The sequence below is a fragment of the Sciurus carolinensis genome, assembly GCF_902686445.1.
Source record: "Sciurus carolinensis chromosome 19 unlocalized genomic scaffold, mSciCar1.2 SUPER_34, whole genome shotgun sequence".
In the NCBI taxonomy this organism is placed as follows: Eukaryota; Metazoa; Chordata; class Mammalia; order Rodentia; family Sciuridae; genus Sciurus; species Sciurus carolinensis.
Genome location: NW_025920112.1, coordinates 1,996,814 through 2,023,094, shown reverse-complemented (window position 1 = coordinate 2,023,094; position 26,281 = coordinate 1,996,814). Strand labels below are relative to the sequence as shown.

The window sequence follows — 26,281 nt, the reverse complement described above, 5'->3', positions numbered from 1 at the left end:
TAGTATGAGACAGTTCATTTATATGAAAGTAAGATTTAGTTACTGGAGGCTTTCGCCCACTCTTTACATTCACTTTCTCTCCAGTATGACCTATTTTGTGCCTATTAACGTGAGCAAAATTAGTGAATGCTCTCCCACATTTCTTACATTCAAAGTGCTTCTCTCCAGTTTGAGTTTGTTCATGTGTGTGAAGCTGACTGGACCTAGTGAAGGGTTTGCAACATTGCTTACATTTGTAAGTCTTCTCTCAATAAATCATTCATGTCTGTGAAGATAATCAGATAATGAAGGATTTACCACATTGTTAACAGCCATCATTTCTCCCCAGTATGAATTTGTCCATGTAAGTCAAGGTAAATGGACTGAGTGAAGGCTTTGCCACATTGCTTACATTTATAAGGCTTCTCTCCAATATGAATTGATTTATGCCTGTCAAGGCAAGAAGGAAAAATGGAGGCTTTCCAACACTGGACATCTGTAACACTTCTCTCCAGTATGAATTAGGACATGTATTTGAAAATGACTAGAACAAGTGAAGGCTTTTTCACATTGTTTACATTCACAAGGCTTGTTTTAGTCAGCTATTTTCGCTGCTGTGACTAAATGACCCAACCAGCACAATTGTAGACGTGGAAAAGATTACTCAGGGCTCATGGTTTCAGAGGTTTTAATCCATAGACAGTAGGCTCTATTTCTCAGGGCTTGAGGTGAGGCAGAACATATGGCAGAACAGTGTGCCAGAGAGAAGCAGCTCACACCAGGATCAGGAAGCAGAGAGAGGTCTCCACTGGCTAAACACAAATATATACCCAAAGACAACCCCCCCCCAAGTCCCACATCGTCCAGTCACATCCTACAAATTCAGTTAATGTGGAGAGTGGTGACAGAGGATAGGATGACAGAGGATGGGAGAGCAGTGGCTAAGACTAGGGGTGTCTGATGACCTCATGGCTGTGGCATGCCTGGGAATGTTCCCGTGCAACAGCACAGGATGCTTAGCTGCTTTGACAATGCCCTGCATGAGGAGGCTCTGTGCAAAAGTCCTACCACCTCTGACCTTGATCGCACACAAACAGTCCCTGGGAATACAGGAATTCTTATGCTGGAAAACCACAGTGTTCTACCACCTGCACTTCTGCTCCTGCCCACTTAACAGTAACTTTAAGTAATGGACTTTCTTGAGAGCTACACAAAGCTTTCAACATCGCACTTTGCAACTGTGGATTTCAACTGTGGAAAAGCTACAGAGATGTTCTAGTTTCTGCAACTTTCCTGAATACAAACAATAAGGCTTGCATAGTCTTTAACCTGATCGTGAGACACATATAAATAAAGATTGCTGGCGTAACTCTTTAGAGTTTCTTTCCATCAAAAAGCAGCACTCCACCTGCTTTAAAATCTACATTTGTGAGTCTTTATTTTTCTAATACCCCATTGCCCCTCACCAGAACCACAGGTTTGGTGGTGTTGGATTGGGCAAGTTACCACTCAGTTAATCTCTATCAGGGAATTAATTCAATGGTTGGGTTAAGACTCTCACAGCAAAATCATTTCTCCTCAGAACCTTCTTGCATTGACTCACACATGAAGATATGGGGGACATCCCATATGCAAACCATAACATTTCGAACCTAGCCCACAAAAGACCATAACCATCTCCAATGCAAAGTACATTTTGTCCATTTCCAAGACTGCCCAAAGATCAACTACAGTCTCCTCTCAGACTCAGGGTAAACTCATTTTATGAGTTCCTGTAAAAATCAAAAGCTATTTACAACTAATTTATAAAGATACACAATAAACATTTTAATTTAAAAAAATAGGGGCATAGAAATAAAGGATAGGACCATAGGTAAACCAAAACACAGCTAGGCAAAGAGGTCCTGTAGCTCCACGTCTAGCACCTGGGGCACATAGCATTGTGATGTTCTCCTCAAAGGGCTTGTGCAGCTCCACCCTTGTGGCCTTGTGGGTTGCAGCCCAAGTGACCTTTCCATTGTGTTGTCACTGCTTTGTTCCTGCAGGTTTCCTAGGATGATGTTCCACATTGCTAGCATTTTTTAATCTCTGGGCTCTCCACTGCATCTTAAGCCTCCTCCTCAAATCTGCACACCTTGAATTGTCAGGGAGTGCCCAAAGGGACTCTGACCCTGCTGCATGTTGCCTGCTCTATCATGCCTTCCTTTCATATCTTCACAGAAACACCTTATCTTCAGCATCCTGCATTCCTGTAGAGAGAGCAGCACATGGTTGACACCAAGGTCTGTCACCATCTCAAGCAGTCACGGATCCTGGATGCAGCAGCCTGAGTGTCTGGGTGGCTGAGCATGTTGAAAAACTTCCTAGGCCCTCTTGTGTAAGAAGGATGCTCCACTGGTCTCTTCTCTAGACAATTTTAACTGTTACTCCCTTGAGTTTCATGAGAATGGTGTGGTTTTTGCCAGCTCCTGAGATACCCTCAGGCCATCTTCCTTATTGTCTCTGGTCAAAGTAGTTAGCATTTCTTTAGTGGCAGTAAAGTCTTTACCAGCTGCAACTTCCTTAGCCCCAGTTATACTCCAGTCTTTCAAGTCCTTGTTTTCCAAATCTTTCTGCTGTGCTCTGCTTTCTGCTACTGATTATCACAATAAATTTGGCTAAAAGCTGCCAGCAATATCCATGCCAGTGCCTGAATGCTATGCTGCCTAGAAATTTCTCCTGCCAGATTAAGAAGTCCATCACTTTTAAAATCAGTCAAAGTACCAGGACACAGGCAAAAGGCAGACAACTTCATAGCCAGAACATAAGAGGGATGGCCTCTAGTCCAATTACTAATAGCGTCCTCCTTTTCCTCTAAACCCTCTTGATTCCTGTCTTTACTGTCCAGAGTCCTATAGGGATTCTGGTCTTCTGTGCTCTCACCAGCATCAGCCATTAAGCTCCCTATATAACATAAACCATTTCCAGTTTACACTGCTATACATCTCAAAATTCCTCCAACAAATTCCACAACTTACCACTTCAGTTACCACTCGGTTAATTCCTATAGGGAATTAATTCACTGATTTCATAAAGACTCTCACGATCCATTCATTTCTCCTTTGAACATTTGCATTTTTTTCACTTGAGCTTTTGGGTGACACTTCAAATACAAACCATAACAGAGCTTCTCTCTAGTTCATTTATGTATTTCAAGGTTAGAGGAAACAGTGACGGCTTTCCCAATTTGTTTACAGTCACAGGGGTTCTCTCCAGTAGGAGTTCATTTATGGATTTGAAAGAGACTGAACTGAGTGAATGCTTAATCACACTGCTTACTTTCATAGGGCTTCTCTCCAGTATGAGTTCGTTTATGTATTTGAAGGGAATAGGAAGCAGTGAATGCTTTTCCACATTGTTTACATTCATAGGGCTTCTCGCCAGTATGGCTTCGATTATGTATTTGAAGGTTAGATGAAGTAGTGTAGGCTTTTCCACATTGTTTACATTCATAGGGTTTCTTTCCAGTATGAGTTCGTTCATGTATTTTAAGGTAAAGGAAGCAGTGAAGGTTTTTCCACATTGCTTACATTTATAGGGCTTCTCTCCACTGTGAGTTCGTTCATGTACTTGAAGGTAAGAGGAAGTACAGTAGGACTTTCCACATTGTTTACATTCATAGGGCTTCTCTCCAGTGTGATTTCGATTATGTATTCGAAGTCCGGATGAAGTAGTGAAGGCTTTTCCACACTGTTTACATTCATAGGGCTTCTCTCCAGTATGAGTTCGTTTATGTTTTTTAAGGTAAGAGGAAGCAGTGAATGCTTTTCCACACTGTTTACATTCATAGGGCTTCTCTCCAGTATGAGTTCGTTTATGTATGTTAAAGTAAGAAGACATAGTAAAGGCTTTCCCACACTGTTTACATTCATAGGGTTTCTCTCCAGTATGAGTTCGTTTATGTACTTGAAGGCTAGATGAAGTAGTGTAGGCTTTTCCACATTGTTTACATTCATAGGGCTTCTCTCCAGTATGAGTTCGTTTATGTATTTGAAGGTGACAGGAATGAATGAAGGCTTTCCCACATTGCTTACATTCATAGGGTTTTTTTTGTGTATGAGATCTTTTGTGTGAGTAAAGTTCCCTGGCTGAAGCAAAGGCTTTCCCACATTGTTCACTTTCACAGGGTTTCTCTCCAGTATGAGTTCGTTCATGTATTTGAAGGTAAAAGGAAGCAGTGAAGGCTTTTCCACATTGCTTACACTTATAGGGCTTCTCTCCAGTATGTGATCGTTCATGTATATGAAGGTAAGAGGAACTACAGAAGGCCTTTCCACATTGTTTACATTCATGGGGCTTCTGTCCAATATTAGTATAATCATGTGAGAGAAGTTTAGTGGACTGAGTGAAGGCTTTTCCACTCTGCTTACATTCATAGAGCTTCTCTCCTGTGTGATTTTGATTATGTATTTTAAGTGTGTATGAAAAAGTGTAGGTTTTTCCACATTGTATACATTTATAGGGCTTCTCTCCAGTATGAGTTCGTTTATGTAGTTTAAGGGAAGAGGAAGTAGTGAAGGCTTTCCCACATTGTTTACATTGATAGGGTTTCTTTCCTGTATGAGTTTGTTCATATAAGTGAAGGTTAGCAGAACTAATGAAGTCTTTCTTACATGGTTTCCATCTGTTAGCTGTCTCTCCAGTATGAGTTTGTACATCTATTTGAAAGTAATTTGAACCAGAGAAGCCTTTCCCAAGTTCCTTACATTCACATGGATTCTCCCCAGTATGAGATCCTCCATATTCTTGAAAACTGGAATTCAACTTTCTTCCCCATGTCAAACATCCATAAGGTCCATTTACAGTGTGCTCTGACACATGTCTTGGAACACTCGTGAGAGGAATGAAGGTTTTTCTGTTCTGTTTAAGTTTATATGTCTTCCCTCCACTCTCCTTATTCTCATATGCTTTGTTTGCAGAATGAGATATAATGGGCCTATTAAAGAAAAATTGATATATGAAGATCTGCTCATAAATACTCCTTTCACATGGACTTTCTAGCAGGAATGTCCCTTTAAGATTGGACTTGGAATCTTACTGAAGGTTTTTCCACACTGAGTATTTTTTAAAATTTTTACAGAGCCTACCATATGACTTCTGTAAAAAAATTACAAGCACAGTAGGAAAATACTGGTTTTCTGTCATATCTAAACTGTTTGAAAGGCAATATCATGATCACTTTGCAACAATGTTTCTTTATAGCTACTACAAAAACAGTGCTATCATAAATGCAGTTTGTTAGTACCGTCAAATATCCATTATTTTGAAAACACAAAACATGTGTCCTACATTAAAGTTCATATCTGGTGATAAAAGAATAAACATAATTTATATCATGTTTCTTTGCTTATTTGTAAAATTATAGGACATGTTAGAATTCCCTCAAGGCACTCTGTTTCCTCTCATGACTACAAATTACCTTACATCTCTCTTGGCAATTGTGTTCTGATCTTCAATGTTCTGGAACTCCCATCTGTCACCTAAAATATAGACCCAGAACAGTCATCATGAATCAGCAAGATTTCAGAAAGAATTGTGAGAATTACAATTTGGCCAACTATAATGCACCAATAAAAAAGATGAAAAGGGAGGAAAAATTCTAGTTATTTATGCTGCACAGTACAATGATATGAGTCCAAATTTATTCCCCAAAGTACTCCCTTCCCACATTCCAAATTCATGAGGAGAAAAATAGTACTCCCAGGGGATCTGTCTTTTACTATGTAATGAAACATCATCCTTACCTAGAGAAGCCAGATTTCTAAGGACTTCCTGCATCACATCTCTGTAGAGATTCTTCTGGGAAGGATCCAGCAAAGCCCACTCTTCCTTGGTGAAGTTCACAGCCACATCCTCTAAGGCCACTGAGTTCTAAAATATCCCACAAAAATGTAGTGCATGCCAGGAAAGACTGACAACATGAGGGCCATATTCTCAACATGTGAGATGTTCTCATGTTTCCGTGATCTTCAAATATTTAGTCCATGATTTGGTCATCAAAACTTGTACTCTTAACCACAGCAATTACACAAGTGAAAGAGATTAAAGGGGTATCAATAGGAAAAGAAGAATGCAAACTATCATTATTTGCTGATGCCATAATTCTATATTTAGAAGATTCAAAAAATTCCCATAGAAAACTTCTAGAACTCATAAATGAATTCAGCAGGATATAAAACAGGATACAAAAAATACACATAAGTCAAATGCATTTCTATACATAAGTGATGATCCCACTGTAAGAGAAATTAGATGAACTACCCCATTCACAATAGGAACAAAAATAAAATACTTGGAAATCAACTTAACAAAAGAGGTGAAAAAACCACTACAATGAAAACTACAGAACACTAAAGAAAAATACTGAAGAAGACCTTAGAAGAAGAAAGATCTTCCATGTTCTTGGACAGGCAGAATTAATATTGTCAAAATGGCCTTACTACCAAAAGTGTTATACATATTCATACAATTCCTATTAAAATCCCAATGACATTCTCCATAGAACCAGAAAAAGCAATCATGAAATTCATTTGGAAAAGTAAGAAATCCAGAATAATCAAGGCAGTCTTTAGTAAGAAGAGTGAAGCAGAATGCATCACAACACTAGCCTTTAAACTATACTACAGAGCAACAGTCACAAAAACAGCATGGTATTGGCACCAACATAGATGTGTAGACAAATGGTACAAAATAGAAGACTTAGAGAACAACCCACATAGATAATATTGGCACCATAATAGATGTGCAGACCAATGGTACAAAACAGAAGACACAGAGAAAAACCTATATAAATATGGTTATCTCATATAAGACAAAGGTGCCAAAAATAGACGTTTGAAAAAAGATAGCCTGTTGAACAAATGGTGCTGGGGAAACTGGAAATCTATATGTAACAAAATGAAGTTAAACCTCTATCACTATAGAAGAAAAATCAGGCCCAAATCTTCATGTTGGTTTAGGACCTGACTTCCTTAATAAGATTGCTAAAGTGCAAGAAGTAAAATTAAGAATCAATAAATGGGATGGATTCAAACCAAAAAGCTTCTCAGCAAAGGAAACAATAAATAACATGAAGAGAGATCCTACAGAATGGGAGAAAATCTTTACCACATGCACTTCAGATAGAGCACTAATCTCCAGGATACAAAGAACTCAAAAAACTTAAAACAGAAAAACAAATAACCCAATCAATAAAAGGTGTAAGAAGAAATGCATTTGAACAACAAACATGAAAAAGTGTTCATCATCTGTAGCAATTAGAGAAATGCAAATCAAAACTACTGGTAGATTTCACATCACTCCAGTCAGAATGGCAATGATCAAGAATACAAGCTACAAGCAGTGTTGGTGAGGATGTGGGGGAAAAGGCACACTCATACATTGGTGGAGCTGCAGATTGGTATGAAGATTCCTAGGAAAACTTGGAATGGAACCACCATTTGACTCAGCTCTCCCACTCCTGGGTTTACACCCAAAGGACTTAAAATTAGCATTCTAGGAACACCAGCTCCTGTGTGGCACGCTGCAGGGTCCTCTCACATCCTCTCTCTGTAGCCGACTTTCAGCACCTGAACCCGGAAGGCCATGGGGCGGCCTTGCGCTGGGACATTTCAAGGCCTGCCATGGGCTTGTGCCTCCGGAGCTGCAAACCTGAGGCCCAAAAGAGATGCCCCACGAGTCTGCACCCTAGTATCCCGCAGCGGGGAACCTCCCTAGGTTCTTCCTGGCAGCAGTGGAGAAATGTCTGGTTTAAGATCAAAAAGCTGAAGAGCACAGAACTCTTGATAAGGAAGTACCCTGCAGCCACCTGGCAAGAGAAATATGTATGAGAGTCACACATGGGGTGAACTTCGATTGGCAAGGCCAGGCCCTGTTGGCCCTTCAAGAGGCGGCAGAAGCGCTTTTAGTTCACCTCTTTGAGGATGCCGTCCTCCTCTCCTTACACACTAGATGAGTCACTCTCTTCCCCAAGGATGTGCAGCTAGCTTGGAAGATCCATGGCACTGAGGGAGGACTTGGCTGAGTTCCTGCAGCAGTGTCTCTGGATGTTACCTGGGAGACTCTGTGGTGTCTGAGGTGCTACCTGGATTTTGCTGTCTCTGAGCAGTGTGTGCATATTGCCCTTTAAATTTTCTTTTTGAAGAAGACTGCATGCTTCCTCTGTAGCAGAGGTATTATAGGAGACAACACCGTTCCAAAGGCCTAAAAAGACTTAGTTGGTGTTACTCACATGACTCTTAAAGGGTTTTGAAGATATCAGATCTGCCATATTTTAGCAAAAGTGTATTTATTATTTTAGATCATTCTGTCCTACATGCATTTTTGACCATGTGTATATTTGTACTTTTATTGAAAATGTAAGGAAAAATGAAAGAACACTTCCATCTATTCCATGAATGGGTCCCACTTTCCTTGTGTACAAATCTTTTCCTTCCAGAGTAGTATCATTAGTGCCTGTCAACAACTGTGTTGCTTTCAAAACTAAATTGGGAGTTGACATGGAAAAAATTTTTTTTGCTTTGTTTTGCTGCTAGGGATCAAATCCAGAGCCTTGTGCATGCTAAGCATGTGCTCTACTCCCAGTGTGAAATTTTTCTGATAACTTCTAGTAAATTCCTATCAAAATAATTAAAAAATTCTCATAGAATTTAGCATTTTATTCTTCATTATAAATGATAGATGTATCTTATTCATCCAGGATTTCATTTTATTCTAATTTTTCAAAATTTTTGGTACTGGGGATCGAACCCAGGGGCACTTAACCAGTGAGTTACACCCACAGCCCTTTTTATTTTTTATTGTGAGACAGGGGCTCACTAAATTGCTGAGGCTGGCCTTGAATTTGTGACCCTCTGCCTCAGCTTCCAAGTCTCAGGAACTATAGGCATGTGCTGACAAGGCACCCATCAATCCAGGATTTTAGAGTTTTTTCAATGTTTTTACAGGTGTTTTTATACCTTCTTTGTGGACAAATAATAAAGTAATTCCTTAATGAAAAAATTAAAATGAAGTTATTGTTATAGCACACAGAGATTATATCATATTTTTTGTAGGTTAACATCAAATTCCTCATTTGCACACCATTCACAACCACAATTAAGAGAATCAAAGGATGTGTTTTTTCCTCTGGAGTAAAATGAGCAGATAAAACCCTTGTCCTTCTGTTACTGAAAGCAATTTGAGAGCTTTCCAGAGAAATGGGAAATGCCACACAAAAATCTGAGAAATGTGAGTGATGATGAGGAGCAGTGTCGACTACTAATAGTGATGTGTTTGTTGTCAACTAAATTCAGAGACAGACGAAAGGGAAGCACCGAGTTTCATTGTTTAATAAATTTTAACCCTTTGGAAAAACTTCTCATTTGACATCAAGTCATATTTATGCAGATACTTGAATAAAGCTTATCTATCCACAAATATATTTAGTGTTCTTGTCAGAGTGTCATTGATAGAAGATTATAGACTTTTAGTTTTCTTTGACACTTCATTGCTCTTGAAATTCTACTTATCAGTATTTCACTACAATGCATGTGCATCACACTCAAATGCCAGGCAGGATGCGTATTTTCTGCATCACAAAATATTTGTATAATAATGAGAATAAGTAATTTACATAATGATAATTAATGTTAAATAATACAATTTACTGTAATTTTACTTCTGTCATTGAGTGTTGTTTTTTGCACCTCTCTACTTTCTGGGTGATTTTATCAACATTCTTATCTTTCCATTGAATTTTTTCTGCTTTTATACTTTTAATATCAATACTTTTCATGTTGTTTTAAAAAAATTTTATAGTATTTTAATCAATTAGTAGTCCACTCAACAAAACAGAAACCACTTAAACTACTTCAAGCAAAGAGGGATTTGAGGAAAGGATTGGCTATAATCACATCAGGAGGGAGCAAAAGGAAAGAGGACAAAGATCAAGCAGCTGTCAGGGCCCAAAGCCCACCCTCACTGCTGCTCTGCAATGCAGGCCCTACCACCACTACACTTAACCACTCTGTGCTACTGAGCAGGAAGGCAGAAGCCCCACTCTGTCTGATGCTGCTGCTACCATCACCAAAGGCACTATCAAAACAGGAAAGAAAAAAATGTCTCCATGGGGGCTGGGGTTGTGGACTACTGGCATAGCACTTGCTTGGTATGCGTGAGGTCGTGGGTTCCATCCTCAGTATCACATATACAAAATAAACTAAAGGTCCATTGACAACTAAAAAAAATTTTAAAACATTAGCATTCTATATTGACACAATCACATCAATGTTCATAGCAGCTCAATTCACAAGAACTAAACTATGGAACCAACCTACATAACCCTCAACAGATAAGTGGATAAAGAAAATGTGGTATACATACAAGATGGGAACACTACTAAGCCTTAAAGAAGAATTAAGTTATGTCATTTGCAGATAAATGGATAGAACTAGAGAATATCATGCTAAGTGAACATGCCAATCCCAAAAAACTAAAGGCCGAATGTTTTATCTGATAAGCAGATGCTAATCCATAGTAGGGGGAAGGTACAGAATAAAAGAAATTTGAATTATGCAGAGGGGAGTGAGTGGAGGGTTGGGGTGGTAGGGATGGGAAGGACGGAATGACACAAACATTATTACCCTATATACGTGTATAAAAAATTTAAAAAAAGGATTTCCTGGTTTTTTTGTTTGTTTGTTTTTTGGGTGCTGGGGATCGAACTCAGGGCCTTGTGCTTGCAAGGCAAGCACTCTACCGACTGAGCTATCTCCCCAGCCCCTGGATTTCCTGATTTTAAGTTGCTATAGCTACCATGATGTATCTCTTGCAGGAAGTTGAATGAATAGTACATGAGATTTTCCTATATTATTTGTACAACTTTGTGTAAATCTGTCATTATTTAAAAAAAAAAAAAAAATTATACTCTTTGTGTGTACTCACTTCCTAAAACAGAGGCATTCAAACATAAGACTGGAGCTATCCAGAAAACCATCAGCAGAGTAAAAACACCCTTCTCACTGATGAGTCCAGGGAGTAAGGAGTGCTCCCAGGTCACCCTTAATGTCTTTGTAGGGTGCATGTCTAGCACATGGAATCATGAAGCCATACCACCTAATGTGCAGAAGAGAGCTACTATTAGTTCTCCTGACTACCTAGGCTTAGAAATCCCTGTTGACAAAGTTGAGTGTGCCAACAGGAGGAGCTAAGGATTTGGGAGGGATTCCACCAAACTAAGCATTTACAATGAGTTATAGTGATTGAAAGTGTATGGAAAAAAGATGGTATTTACTAAACACTTGTTTTGCTTTGGAAATCCTATTAATTTTACTCCATTTCTATGTCAGAACCTAAAGGATCAAAGTACCCCCATGTCTGGGGAAAAAAAAAAAAAAAGAAAAAAAAAAAGGAAAAAGATCCCTTTGAGTGAAGAGTCTAAGAGCTTGCCTAGTAGGCAACATTTCATTGATGTGGTCACAACATGGTAACCGAGGACTGAGCTCATCATGTGTGACTACACCAGAGAACAAGTAGAATTTATAGGTGTTTCAGTCCAGATCGAATTTAACCAACTAATAAAATAGGACAATCATCAAGAAACAATTTGATGACATCTTCCAATTAATATCAACATACAATGGCATAAGTGTCAAATACCTTTTCTGACATTTAACAAGCAGAATTCCAGTCATCACAGAAAGTGTCCAAGCACAGTAAGAATTAAGAAAAGTGAAACACCTATCAATATGTTCTAGACAGCAGACTGTTGGCTTATCCAATATACAGCCATGTGCCACAGAACAATGTTTTGCTCAAAGACACTCTTGATTAACAATGAGCTACAGCTACACATACATGGCTATGCGTAGTAAAGGGATTACTAATGTGTTTGTAGGGATGGTTGTACAAACAAACCTAATACATAATTTCTTTGGTATCTTGCAAAGTAAATGCTGTGCTGGGCTGTAGCCTAGGAAGCACTGATAACATAGAGCCTAGTTATATAACAGGCTATTCCTTCTAGGACTGGGTAAATATACTATGATGTTTGGGTAATGAGGAGGAAGCCTAAAAAATGCATGTCCAGAGGGCTTAAGTGAACCAGACTACAAATAAAAAAGTTTCATATTATCCTATTGGATGCAGCATAGTATTTCCAAGATGAACAAAGATAGAAAAAGAGAAGAAAAATTTTAGTGGCTTGAAATTCATATGGAAAATTGAAAAATGACATAAAAGGTATTGTAGATAAGTGAGAACATTCATATGCAATTTAAAAGATGAGTCATGACAAACAGGTATCTAATTGAAAAGAGGCATCATTGTCCTTAATTCCAGGGACAAATATGAATTCATTATAGAGTCTGATGTGAAATACAAAACTAAAACAGTTTCAGAAGTTTATAGAGAATGCTTTTCTAGAGAATAGGAAAACATTTTTACATAAGAAGAGTAAGTAGGAATAAAGGAGAATAAGAAATTCAATTATATTAAAATTAGGGGAGTTAAAAGATGAAAACAAATGAAGGAGAAACCTGAAATACATGGAACATCAGACAGCCAGGAAACAGGGTGAGATGAATAAATGTACAACTGAAATTGGAAACAGCCAGGACATAGAACAGGGTGAAAGATACATAAAAATGTTCAGAAACTATCTGCCATGTCTTACACAAGAAACCTACAAAATACTTCTGAAAGAAATGATACATGTAAAGATACCTGGTATTTGTGAGCATAAGGAATGGTAAATCTACCCAAATTAACCATAATCAGTTCAATCACTTTCAAATTACCAATGACAAAATTTTTGTGGGGGGAGGGTCCCAGGGATTGAAATCAGGGACACTCGACCACTGAGCCACATCACTAACCCCATTTTGTATTTTATTTAGAGACAGGGTCTCACTGAGTGGATGGTGCCTTGTTTTTGCTAATGCTGGCTTTGAACTCTCGAACCTCATGCCTCATCATCCTGAGTAACTGGGAGTAGAAGTGTGTGCCACCACGCTCACAACCAATGACATCTTTATGCAAAAATAAAAAGTATCATTCTAATGTTCACAAGGAATCACAAGAAACTCAAAAATGGAAGAAAAAAAATAAAGTGAAAAGCATCACATTTCCTGATTTCAAAACCTGCTCAAAATATAGTAACAGAGACAGTGTAGCTCTGGTTAAAGGCAGACACATACAGCAGTGGAGGAGAGGGGGGGCCCAGGACAATGGCTGACCCAGAGAAGGAAAGGATGTGCCACAAGGGGCCAGGGTCACTCCAGGGGAACCAGACCTCTGGGGAATGAATGGCTGGCAAACTGGATGCTCTTGTCGACACATGAAGTCAGACCCTCACCTCACAGCACATGTGCACAGGATATCCATGGGGACCAAAGTCCTGAAGTAAGATGTAAACTTCACCAATTCATAGAACAAATTGCAGACACAAGTCTCACAACATGGATTTGGGAATGGTTTCTGGAATATGATACCATCCTGAAGACTCAGGAGAATAATAAACAAACATGATTTCACCAAAAATAGCTTTCAGTTCTGTCATCTGCAGCAATGAGTGTGGAACTGAAGGACACCAGCTAAGTGAAATAAGCCAGGCACAGAGACACACCATGTGCTCTCACTCACATGGGAGCTGCAAGCTGACTTCACAGTAAGTACAGACTAGTTACCAGAGGTGAGGAAGACAGGGGAGGGAGGAGAAGATGGAACTGGGGAAGGAGACTGGGCATCAGGGACCAGAATGCACTCAGGAGGAGCCAGCAGGACTGCCCCCAGCACAGTAGGGGGACCACAGTACATAGCATGTCACTGTGCATTTCAAATGAGCTGGAGGAGCAGTCCACAGACACCAAGAAAGGACAAATGTTAGGAGACAGAAGAGCTGATGCCCTGATCTGATCGGACGCACTGGGACAGGTATGCAGCTAGCTCACTGCACCTCATCAGCATGTGAATTTAACAGTGAATCAACAACAAAGTGTGAAAACTCTGTCCTTGTGGGACACCATCAGCAGAGTGCATGGAACCCCAGAGAACTGCAGAAATACCTGTGCATCAGGCTTCAGGAGAGGTGGCGATACCTGGAAAGAATGAAAAAGCAGCTGACAATGCTCAAGGGATCTTAACAACATCAACACCCACACACCTGGAAAAGAAGGAAACATCCTAAAAGGCTGCACGGATCTACAAAACCTGAGGCTATGCTGAAGGACGAAAGGCTCTCTCCATGACGACAAAAAGAAACGCGTCAAGGATGCCTGCTCCCACCACTTCTAGACTGCACAGCAAGAGGGTGCTACCAGGGAAACCAGGAAGACAGTCAGGGTGTTTCTGGACCCAGGACAAACTCACACAGTCCCAGACAGTGAGGCAAAATTAAGGACTTTAAGCAGACACAGGTGGGTGCAGGAAACACAGACTCAGACTCACCTGCAGAGACAGCAGCCACAGGCAGCAAGACAGGAGAAGAAAGCACAGCCTCTGCACCTTCACCCCCTCTCCCCACCAATAGCGACCACCTCACATGGTGCACATTTGACTTGAATTTCTGGCTTCCTGCTCCCTAGAGTTACTGCAAGTGGACGGGGCATTTAATGAGGTTTCACCATGGTTGCACCTACCAGGGCTGCACCCTGGCTTGTAAATTGTGGGACTCGAGCACTCACAGATACACACAGGTCTCACACAGACCTCCTCACAGGCCCAAGACCACTTGACTTTCACAGGCTGAAGTGCTCAACCCCAACTCATGTGTCACAGTGGTAGCTCTTGATCTCAAGCCATTTCCCAAAGTTGGGGTAACTGAAATGAGTTCACAATGCAGGTCCACAAAATTCTATACTGCAACATTTACAGCAGCAGTATACATTATTTTCAGAAACTGGAAGCACCCCAGAGGAAGATGTGTTCCCAAGGTCAACAGTGAAAAATTAATACAGAAAACTCAATGAAAATCAGGAGCTGGGTTGTGGCTGAGTGGTAGAGCGCTTGCCTAGCATGTGTGAGGAACTGTTTTGGATTCTCAGCACCATATATAAATAAATGAATTAAATAAGGTCTATCAACATCTAAAATATATATATATTAAAAAATAAATAAAAATCAATAATCAAAAACCAACTTTATATATGAATTGAAATACTGAAATGCAATTAAAAGGAACCCCAAAAATACAGAATAAAAGCCAATAATATATAATACAAGATACATATACATAATAAAATATAAGACAGCAGCCTGAGGGTCCAGTGTGGTGCCCTGGTCACTGACAACCGAGGGGACTGGGGACGACTTACCTGTGAATTACTGCATTTCATATCCCAGTGGATCTACTGCTCTCTGAAAGTCTGTATAAAGATTCTGACAATTTTGCCTAAGTCAGAACACAACTGGTGTAGAAAATTAGTGCAAAATGCTTAAACATGTTTAAAGGAAACAAAGTCCTACAACTGGATGGATGTTTAAACAAAAAAAATCACAATGTGAAGTGTGACAGAAAAAGGTACAAGATAAACTCTTCTCAGAAATTACAGTGTTCATGCCCAGTGTGGTGGTGCATGGTTCCAATACCAGTGATTTGCAGGAGGATCAAAAGGTCAAAGTCAACCTTAGAACCTGAAAGGCCCTAAGCAACTAAGCAAGAACCCTAAAAACTAAAGAGAGCTGGGTATGTGGCTTAGAGGATATATGCCACTGGGTTCCATCCCTGGAATTAAAAAAAAAAAAAAAAATTAGAGAATTCAGCAGGGTGCAGTGGTACATGGTTCGAGTCCCAAGGATTTAGGAGGCTGAAGTGGGACAATCACACATAGACTCTCCTGGAATACGTAGTGACATAGTGAGAATCTGTCTCAAAATAAAAATTACATAGACCTAGGGATATAGCTCAGTGGTACAGCATTCCTGAATTCAATCCCAAGGAGAAGAAATGAGAGTATTCACCAATACCCAGGTGTACCAGGTAACTGAGTAAACCCAGGCCAGGAGAAAGCCTTTCAGAGAGGACCAAGACCCATATGCTCAGCACTGGCTGCTCTCCAGGCTCCGTTAGCAGAGAATAGGCTGAAGCAGTTTCAAACAGCACAACCATGTATTAAACCAGCTGCGCCAGCACAACTACCCACAGAAACTGGAGGAGCTAAGCTCTCACTATTGCTTCTGTTTACTTTCCACCTATTTCCTCATGGAACTCAGTCAAAACTCTGGCTCAACACAGTTAAGAGAGACCACTGAGTACACTGAAAAGTTAAACTTTTGTCTCCAAAATTATTCTGGAAAGTCAAGACAAACAGCAGCCTTCAACACACAAGAGCAAACTCTCAACAGGGGAGGAACTGGTTTTAGAGGAACCCATTATAATATTCAAATACCCACTTCTCAAAAGCAACAAATAAAGAATACACAGAAACAGGGAAATACATCAATGCAAAATGAACCAATGGAAAAAACACCTGACTTCAAGCACCACTGAGAAAACACAGACACTAGACTCACTAACAAGACCCAAACCTACTGCCTTAGTCTTTCAGATGCATGACCTACATCAGGTGAGAACACCTGATGAACACCTGAGACTCAAGGAAACGTGGTGAAATCCAGTGACTGGGAGACAGCAGCAACCGTCTAACAGTGGGTGAGAGATGGAGCACACAGAGAGCACACAAGGTGAGCGTGACTCAACAGCACACCCACCACAGGGACGTCATGGGCACTGCCAGGCTCTCCAACCAACAGCCGCACAGCACGTGTCCTTCTCCACACCTCAGGGAAGGCGCCAAGAGCAGCCACGTGCAGCCACGACAGGCATGAGTGTAAAAGGCTGGCGAATTCCAGCACCTGCACCAGGAGCACTGGAGTCACACCGACGTCAGTACCAGAAGCACAGCCGGGCGACCTCCAGGTGAGTGCAGATCACATCCCAGAGTTCCACACAGCCCACGGGCCAAGGATGGCTCAAGATGGGGCTGAACATGTCAGAGGAAAAGATCTGAAACCGCATCCTAGGAAACTGTGGAACACAGCACAGGCAGTGCTTAGGGGAATCAAAGGTGCTGAAAGCTTACATGAGAAAAGAAGGATGAAAACCACCCATAAAAACTTCCACTATAGGAACAAAAGGACAAAGAGCAAGGAGAACCTACGCCTCACACTGCCACAGAATTAAAGACATCAATGGAACTGTGACCAGGAAATCAAGAGAATCAAAATCAAAAGCAGGTTCTTCATGGACATGCTTGTAATAGACACACCACAGCTCTATTAGAAAGAGAGACACAAAACTTACACAGCAGAAACGAAAGACACCATTATTAATCCTGCAGAGAGTAAAAGAACTGGACAGGAATATTATAAGTGTCTGACCACAATCTGAGAACTCAGATAAACTGGATCAAGTCCTGGAGACAAACAATCGAGCACAACTCACACACAAGGAGGAACACACAACATGAACAGGCTCATGAAGTGATAATAACCGTCAACAAAGGACAGGCATGGTCCAGTGGTGTCCTGGTGGATTCTGCACCACACTAGGAGGAAAAGAAAACTCTCCTTAATCTCCTCTAAAAGGAAGCAGGTAACACTCCAATTTATTCCTCCAGGCGTTGCCTGTGTGACATGCTGTGATGTGAACACACACATCACAGCCAGGCCAGGGAACCTGCCTGACCACAGGTGGCTGGATTCAGCACCCTGGCTAAATGGGAAATAATCAGCAATGAAAAGAGGAGAAATGAATTGCATGCAGCTTGATCAAATGGCAGAGGGGCAGCTCGGTTGGTTCTCTGACTTCATTTCTTAAATTCTGTGAAGTCCAAGACCAGTATTGCTTTGTTGAGCAACTTCAGAAAACTTCTACAAGTGCAAATAGTACAAAAAGCTCTAACAGTAGTCAAAATGTCCACGAGTCTCCAAAAGCTTGTTAGAGAACACTGTCAGGTAGTATTATACACTACCTGAAGGTCTACGTAAACCCCAAACTTCACAAGGTACAACGTGGACTCACAGTGTGACTGCATCTGGGAGAAAAGGGAATTAGATGAGATGGTGAAAGATGCTCATGAATTATTGGTAATCGCGTGAAAACCAGTTCCATTCATTCAACAGAGTTGTCATTAAATAACCATTTCCAGGATACTAAATCAATTTGGAAGCAAATGATCATATTTTGATATATGTGGCAATTGCCACGTTTGTCCCATGAAATATGTTGGTAATCTTCCTACTTCAGAAAACAGGAAGCAAAAAGGAGGTGTCCACTCTCACAAGATCTTCATTATACAAAGGAAGTTACAATGTCATGAATCCTTGGAATGCACATTTACTTACAACATTTTGTGAAAATGAGGCCCTTTTGGGCACCGACAATGACACATTTATTTTTCTCTTCTCAAGAGTAGCATTCTTATTTTTTTGGGGGGGGTACAGTCGATTGAAGTTAGGGACACTCAACAACTGAGCAACAACACCAGCCCAATGTTTTGTATTTTATTTACAGAGAGGGTCTCAGCTCAGTGAGCTTTAGCTGAAGCTGGTTTTGAAAGCTGAGGCCCTCTGCCTTCAGTATACACTGAGAGCCTTGGGCAGGGGTCAAGCTGTGAACAGAAGGTTCTGCCACTGGACAACACACTGGGAACCCACCATGGACCAGCCCACACCAAGGCCTGAAGGCAGCAGGGCTGAGCTGGAGCAGCATCAGACTCAGCTCTGGGTGGGCCCACTCTGGAGCTGACAGAGGGAGGCCAGAGTCTAGCTACCCCTGGCTCCCACAGTTCTACCCAGCCCACCTCCCCCAGGAGTCCCAGCCCCACCACTCACCATTTCCTGCCTTCTGGGGAGTCCAGACATCCTTCCTGGGGATCTCACAGCACCTGCAGCTCACAGGGAGACAGTCTCAGCCAGAGCCACTGGGGCCTCACACAGCAGAGGAGACCCAGTCCTGGAGATGGATTCTGAGCTGCACAGGGTGAGAGATCAAGGCCTGTGACTGTGGTAGGCCACCCCCTCCCACCAGCTGCCTGCTGACTGCCCAGGGCTGCACAAGACCCCTCTCTCACCCCAGCCACACATGCACACTGTGGGGTCTTGTCGGGGTTTCGGCCGGACCCCTGGCCATAGGTGTGGCAAGGCCAAGATGGCGCCTGGCAGGATGCCAGTGTGGTTGAGTGTAGCTAGCTTGTGGTCCATAAGTACTAACTGCTTCTTTAAGCTGCTTTACCAACTTAAAGTCTAAAGGCTGGTGAAACCTTTGTTGATTTTGATCTTCCATAACAGGGTAAAACCCTCTTTCAATCCCATAGATTTCTTTCCATTTTTTTGTTTTACACTCTGAACAGGAGCACTCTTTAGTGCAACCTGGATAAAAAGGCGGAGGCCACTCATAAGGTGGCGCTGAAGGAGTACAAGTCACTTTCTGAGTTACTTCCTCATTTATTTTAAAGTGCGCCACAGGCTTTACTTCCTCTTTGTGTCCTGACTGTGGTTTCGTTAGTACTTCCTCCTTCTTTTTCCACTGCGCCACTGCATATTTTTGTAAGCTCAACTCTTGTAAAGCCTCTTGTAACGCCTTTTCTTTGTCTTCTAGCTGTTGCCCTATGCCCTCCAATTCCCTTAATGCCTGTTGACTAATTGAACCAGCTTGAGAACATTTTGTTTCCTCACTTATTTTGTGTAATTCTGTATCAGAAAGTCCTTCTTCACTCTCCTCAGAGTCCGACTGAGCACTAACAGATCCTTTTTGTGACTCCTCTTTTACCTTTTCCAATACTTCCTCTCCCTGTGTAACTGCCTTTTGTAAAGCCTCCCGAGGGGAACGTAAACAAGTTCTGACCAAGGACCAAACCGCTAACGTCCCTGGTAGCGTTACCGGACAGCGCTTTAGATCCTCTCCTAGATGTTCCCACTGAGGTAAGTTTAACAGTCCCTCCTCCAAAAACCAAGATGAAATCTCCTCTACCTGCTTTAAAAACGCCCGAGCAGTTTTTGTCTTTAAGGGAGTGCCGTTAGCTTTAAGAATTTCTTTCAAGGGACCTTCCATTCTACATCTAGCAACCTCGTTCCCCATTCTGAGGAAACTTTAACTTCTCGTTCCTAGGAACTTTATCACAATCACAATATTCTCGTCTCTAGGAAACTTCCCTGTCCACTGACAGATCTAGGTGCACACTTTCACAGATCGTTACTCACCTCACTCACCTCTCCGCGGCACGTAAGATTCCCGGGTTTCGGCACCACTTGTCGCTCTCGCCAGCAAGAACGACCCGGAGACGTGATGGGTGGCAAGCTTCTTTATTAACAGCAGATTCTTCTTCTCCTTTTGGGGGAAGCTACACCTCACTATATGCCTCCAAGCGACCAATCATCATACAGAGCACGAGGGGAGAGCGTGGACAGATACAGGCAGCATATACAGGCATGCAGTGTCCATGAGGGGGCCTCAACCAATCACTGAAACTTCCTCAAGTGACATCAGTTGTTTGCGCACAAGCTAGCTACACTCAACCACACTGGCATCCTGCCAGGCGCCATCTTGGCCTTGCCACACCTATGGCCAGGGGTCCGGCCGAAACCCCGACAGGGTCTGAGTGACAGGGGATGGATCAGACTCCTGGATAAGTGAGGGCAGAAGGACAGGTTCTTGGCAAAAGCCCTTTTGATCAGAACTCCCTCCCTCCAAGGGGACCTGCTCCATCAGGGGAACATTTCCAGTCAGGCAGTTAAGACCTTTCTCAAGTAGGCCCTGTCATTTTCTCCTCTCAGGAGCCTCTTCCTGCATCTTCTGCCCAAGCACAGAGTCACAAGCAAGTGTGAGGAATTACACACTCAGGGTCCAAGGCAGCTGATCCTGACCTCAGAGAAGGTGGGATCCAGGTCAGGCCAGACTGGAGAGGAGGGACACAGGCAGCTTTCACTTGGGAAGAGCCTGGGGCTGCATGGCCAAGGCCTCCTCACACTTTTAACTCTCTCAATTCACTTCCAGTCAAGAACATAAAAAGACAACAAGGGAACACAATTATTAAATGCACGAAAAACTAACTGTATGGCATTAAAAGAGATTTAAAAAGAATACAAAGCAAACACTTGAAGTAGCTCAGGAAAGGAGACTGCTTCACCCCCAGTTCATAGGAAAACACACTCCCAAGTTGGAAGCCAGATTCTGACTGATGATGAAATGCAGCCCCAGGAGGGCTGAGTCCCCAGAGGTCAGGAGGGGACACCTAAGGATTTACCTCTGGGAGCCCTATAGAACCCCGTTCTATAGGTTTTCTTATGTAAGAGGATAAAGAAAGTCCAAAGGAAGAGCCTGATAAACCCAAGTCTACTCCATCAAACTGCAATAGGGTGCAAGAAGACTGCGTTATTTAGGGGAAATGTCTGCAGTCCCACAAAGGAAATGAATTCATGTGCAGGTATGTTGAAAGAAAAAGAAATAACCTCACAAATGAATTAAATATGAGAAAATCACTGAAGTCCTTTTCAATAAACAGAACTGCACAGAGAACTGCTCATGCAAATGGTATTCAGTGAAAAGCAACATGTAGCCATGTGGAATTAAAGAGGATAGATGTGTGTAGGGGATGAACACACATGGATGCACAGGCAGAGCTCATCCACACACTGTACTGGAATTTACTAGTAACTTGAAATAATCCACACTCTATAACCTTACATTGACTTTCCAACGTGTACAAAACTTATGAAGGGTGTGAAATTGGGAACCAAACTGAAAAACAGAATGAATGGTCAAGAACATAAACTTTAAACTGGGAACCAGTCAGGTTCCTGAAGCAGAAAGAGGGGAGGGACCTGGGAGAACCACAGCCTCAGACAGCAAAACCACTCTAACTACTGAAGCCGAGGAGCCACCACACAGGTCACAGCACCACAGTGACAGAGGACTAATGCAGCACTAAGTTAGTGAAAACTCAATAAGACAGAAGCAAGGAACATTCTGCCTCCTCACAGATGGTGAAAGACAAGGAATGAGAGAAAGAAGTGGCACTGCGCTCACCTGCAGGCACAGGTAGGGCAGAGCAGGGAGAGAGGGCGGCCTGCCCAGGGCCCATTCCCCTCTATTTGGACGGGACGTGCACAGGTGTTCAGATTCTCACTAAACTGAGCACTGAAACTATTTCAGGAACTCCCTCCTCTTCACATCTCACTACTCTGTCTACGTAAACGTCAACCAAGAACACAAAAATCTTACATTCAGTCAAGGAATGAAATACTTACGTGCTTGGGGACAAACTGGAACTGAATGGCAGCAGATCTGATGGAGGACACAGGACCCAGCTCAGGGAAGCAGCCTGTCACCGCAGTTCACCAGGAACCCGCGCTTGGTGGCTGAGCACACTCCCAGCCTTGGGGACCACTCTCAGTGCATGCAGCCCAGGTGGCTCCTCCTAGGCAAGGAGGGGACCTCAGCAGCTGGGCGTTGGTTCTGGAAGGTCACTTGCTCTCCTCTCCCCAGAGTGGAGGGCTCCCTCCTGCAGGACCTCAGTTCTCACTAGCACCCAGCACCCCCCAGCAGGCACAGGAAGGTCCTCGCCTGTGAGACCACGCTGAGCAGCCGAGGCCGGGGACCCGCGCCCAGCCCACCCCCGGGACCAGGGAACAGGGCCCAGGGTCACCCTCCAGCGGGGACTCCGCCGCCCTAGGCAGCCGCCCTCGGCGACCCGCGTCCAGCCCACCCCCCGGGACCTGGGGACAGGCCCCAGGGCCACCCTCCAGCGGGGACTCCGCCGCCCTAGGCAGCCGCCCTCGGGAACCCTGTCCAGCCCACCCCAGGTACCTGGGGACAGGTCCCAGGGCCACAGCAGCCGGGAGTCGGCCACGCTCCGCAGCTCACATGCCGGGTCCCCACGGCAGGTGCTGACCGGGTCCCCCCAGCCCCGGCCGCACACGCACCTTGCTTCCTCCGGGGTGACCCGCCGTCCTCCCGAGGGACCTCCGGGGCTCGTAGGGCGCACAGGCTGCGCAGAGTTAGCGGAGACGCCCGAGCACAGGACCCCCGGCGGGGAGGAAGGAGCTGAGCGCTGAGCAAGGAAAGCGCGCGAGACCGCGGAAGCCCGCCCCGCCCCTCCGTCCGCGCGCCTGATTGGACAGCTCCGCCCCAGCGCCCTGACGGACGCCTCCAGGCACCGCCCCAGCCCCGAGCGACAGCTAATGCCACCCAATCCCTGGCTGAAGTCGGCAGAGTGACAGGCGCTTGCCCCGCCCTCTGCAGCAGGGCTCCCTGCCCGCTGGGACCTGACCCTGGCGGGAAAGATTCATATTTCTCCTGGTGTAGAAGGCGGTGTCTTAATGGGAGCCACAGATGCCAGCGCTGCGTGGAAACAAACGTGCGGTCAGATCGAAAGCAATATGAGAATATATTAAAATTTCAGATTGCATGACCTGCTGACCTGTGTTCTTTTCAGGATGATACAGGGGTTATCGTGATGAGTTCTGCTTCCTCAAACGTCAAAGTGTGAGCATTAGAGAAGCTGGTGGAGGCAAGCTTGTAGAGCAGGTGTGATTCAAAGGAAGAACACAGATTTCTCCTGTTGTGCCCGAAGGCTCGAGACCCCGCAAAGACCACCAGAGACCACGATCAATGCAAGCAGCAAAGAGTCATTTATTAGCAAGCTCGAGCTTGGTCCTCTGCGTCCTTAACGGGTGACGCTAAGAGAGGCCCCCAGCCCTCGTTAGCAGGGTTTGTTCTCAGGTCAGCTCCCCTGGCCTTCACAGATAAGATGAGAGAGGTCTGTGTTTTTACATTCTTTACCATTTTTATGACCGGGGCTGTGGGCAATTTGGGAAAGCTTGTGTTTACACAGGTGCGGAAGAGCAGGGCTGTGGGCAATTTGGGGAAGCCTGTGTCTCTGTCTTTCATTCCCCCCTCTCCAAGAGCATTTAGAGAGCCAATCTTGGGTCTCTATTACTTTAACCCTTGCTGCGGCTTCACGGGCTGATATTGGGCCCTTAGCACCATTAGCTGTACTGTATTTATTCTATCCTTAATAAAAGCAATTAACTTATTGACCATACAAGGTCCTATAGTTAAAGCTAGTAGCAACAATAATAGGGGTCCTACCACAGCAGACACCAGAGTAGTTAACCAAGGGGAAAAATTGAACCAGGATTCAAACCAGTTCTGACTAGCTTCCCGTTCTTTTTTTCTGTTTGCTAGTCCTTCTCTGACTTTTGCCATGTTATCCTTAATTATTCCAGAGTGATCTATATAAAAGCAACATTCTTCTCCTAGAGCCACACATAGGCCTCCTTGTTGTAAGAATACTAAGTCCAAACCTCTTCTGTTTTGCAGGACCACTTCAGCTAGTGAAGTTAAAGATTGTTCTAAATGAGAGATTGAATCTTCCAGACGCTCCATATCTGCATCTATCGCTGCTCTTAGATTGGAGTAATGTCTGTTCTGAGTAACCAAGGAAGCTACTCCAGTTCCTAGCCCTCCCAAGCTAGCCCCGAGCAGACTATGAGTTAATGTGGTAATAGGTTCTCGTTTGTGTCGAATAGCGTTCTGTTTCAGGTCCCATCCTTGTTCAATCATAGTCATAAAACTTTGGTGCTCATGGTAAATTAGCCGCGGAACCAATCTGACTAGAACACAATAATCCTTTGACTGTTTTAACACATTCCAGTGGACGCAGGGGGTGAGTCCAGAGGAGCAAGCCCACCACGTATCTTTGTGGGGGATTATAAAAGAGTTTTCTTCCTCCGGTTGGATTTTCCATGTCAAACGACAGAGGGACTGGCTGGCATAGGGCACTGCTCCTAAACAGAGCCCTTGCCCTGACACTTGTTCTAGGGTTAGGGACTGTGTAGATCGCCAGCGGCAATCCTGGAGCTTGGTGGATATAGTAACATACGCTTGCACTGCTACTCCCTCATAGTAAGGGGGGACAGTGTCATAGCAGAGCCAGCAGGACCTGGTCAAATTAGTATAGGTGGCATTGAGCACCAGGAAGGACCAAGACAAAAGGCTCAGAAGGGGATGAGCTTCCGTTTGAATTGGATCCACAATTGACTGTCCATGGGGTTGTTTAGTTCTTAAGTAGGGGGCACTTAAGGAGTGGGTGGTCGGTTGTGGGGTATTTGGGAGGCTAGTAACTGATTTACTAATTTTTGTACCTCGGGTGGGGGGGATAACCGGGACTCTTTGGGCTGGAAGGTGTAAAATGGGGTTAGGCCCTAATGGCTGGGTGAAAAACTTTATAATCATTCGAACAGTGAACACTACCCCCAAATCAGGTCCCTCAGCATAGAGGCGTAACCCCCATGATCGGGTTTTTATCCATTGTTTATCCCGCTTTCCCTTATCGGTGAAGGTGATGGAGAGGGGGTTACACCTATTGTTACATGAAACTGTTTTTTTCCCTCGCTTGACTTCAATTAAGTCACGAGAGGCTTTTATCCAATAAGCCTGCCCTGTAGTTTCACATCCCCACTTAGCACAGAAATAAGATTCTTCCCCTCCACATTCTTTCTGGTGAGAATAACCAGGACACACATAGAAGGGGAGACGCTGAAGTTCCTCCCTCCCGCGGGTATAAGCACAGTTAAATTTTCTTGTTCTCCCACTAACTGTATCTGTAAGGGCCCGCTTACTTAGATGTAATTTTTCAATAACACTAATAGTACCTGTTTGCACCGAAAAAGCCCCATTTGCTAAGGTACAAAGGTCTACTTGCAGTTCAGGCCACCATGTCCATAAAGGGTGGTATTCAGTTACAGTCAAGCTGGGAACCTTTGCGCTGGGTTGGTTACTTCCCAGGTGATTTCATAAGGCTGATATGGGCTGAAGTTGGCAGCTCCAAAATCTGGAGCCACAGCTATGGCTGTGGCAAGAATGAAAGAACAAAGTAAAAGCAAGAACATAGTCACAGTCTGTGGCGGCAAAGCTTGATCTTTAGTGGGTTGTCCTTAGACCTGTCCACTCTCCAGGCAGAATCGTCTAGGGCAGGAAGCACGATGTCAGAAAGGGGTTCAGTCAACTTGGCGTGGGTGTGATGAATCCAGGAGGCTACGCCGTCGACTTTGAGGGCGGTGGGTGTAGTCGAAATGACCATGTAGGGGCCCTTCCACCGCGGCTCCAAGTTACTCTGTCAGTGTCACTTCACTAGGACCCAATCACCCGGGTGGAAGTTGTGAGGAACAGGAGGCGGGCCTGACTCGTACAGACTTTTGAGCTTAGGCCAGACTTCTCTGTGGGCCCTCTGCAGGGCCTGGAGGGAAGATAAAAGTTCAAAATCATCCACAGTTTCTTCTTTTA

General features: G+C 43.5%; 2 protein-coding genes across 2 annotated transcripts in view; both read right to left on the bottom strand.

Annotated features, from left to right (window-relative positions):
- LOC124973472 (zinc finger protein 124-like) overlaps positions 1-23,117 on the bottom strand; it is a 145,707-nt gene extending 122,590 nt beyond the window's left edge. Inside the window, exons 1-4 of the mRNA XM_047537390.1 lie at positions 22,918-23,117; positions 22,243-22,412; positions 18,829-18,967; positions 17,967-18,029 (exon numbers count right to left, since the gene is read on the bottom strand). Coding sequence (XP_047393346.1) covers positions 17,967-18,029; positions 18,829-18,858 — 93 coding nt within the window. The 5' untranslated portion in view covers positions 18,859-18,967; positions 22,243-22,412; positions 22,918-23,117. The remainder of the gene's footprint in view (positions 1-17,966; positions 18,030-18,828; positions 18,968-22,242; positions 22,413-22,917) is intronic.
- On the bottom strand, positions 707-15,350 carry LOC124973365 (zinc finger protein 878-like). The gene is made up of 4 exons (XM_047537320.1): positions 15,309-15,350; positions 5,763-5,889; positions 5,438-5,498; positions 707-4,954 (listed from the first exon to the last, which is right to left on the bottom strand). The coding sequence occupies exons 1-4, from the start codon at positions 15,327-15,329 to the stop codon at positions 3,124-3,126; spliced, it is 2,040 nt and encodes a 679-aa protein (XP_047393276.1). The 5' UTR covers positions 15,330-15,350; the 3' UTR covers positions 707-3,123.
- Positions 23,118-26,281: the final 3,164 nt, after the last annotated feature.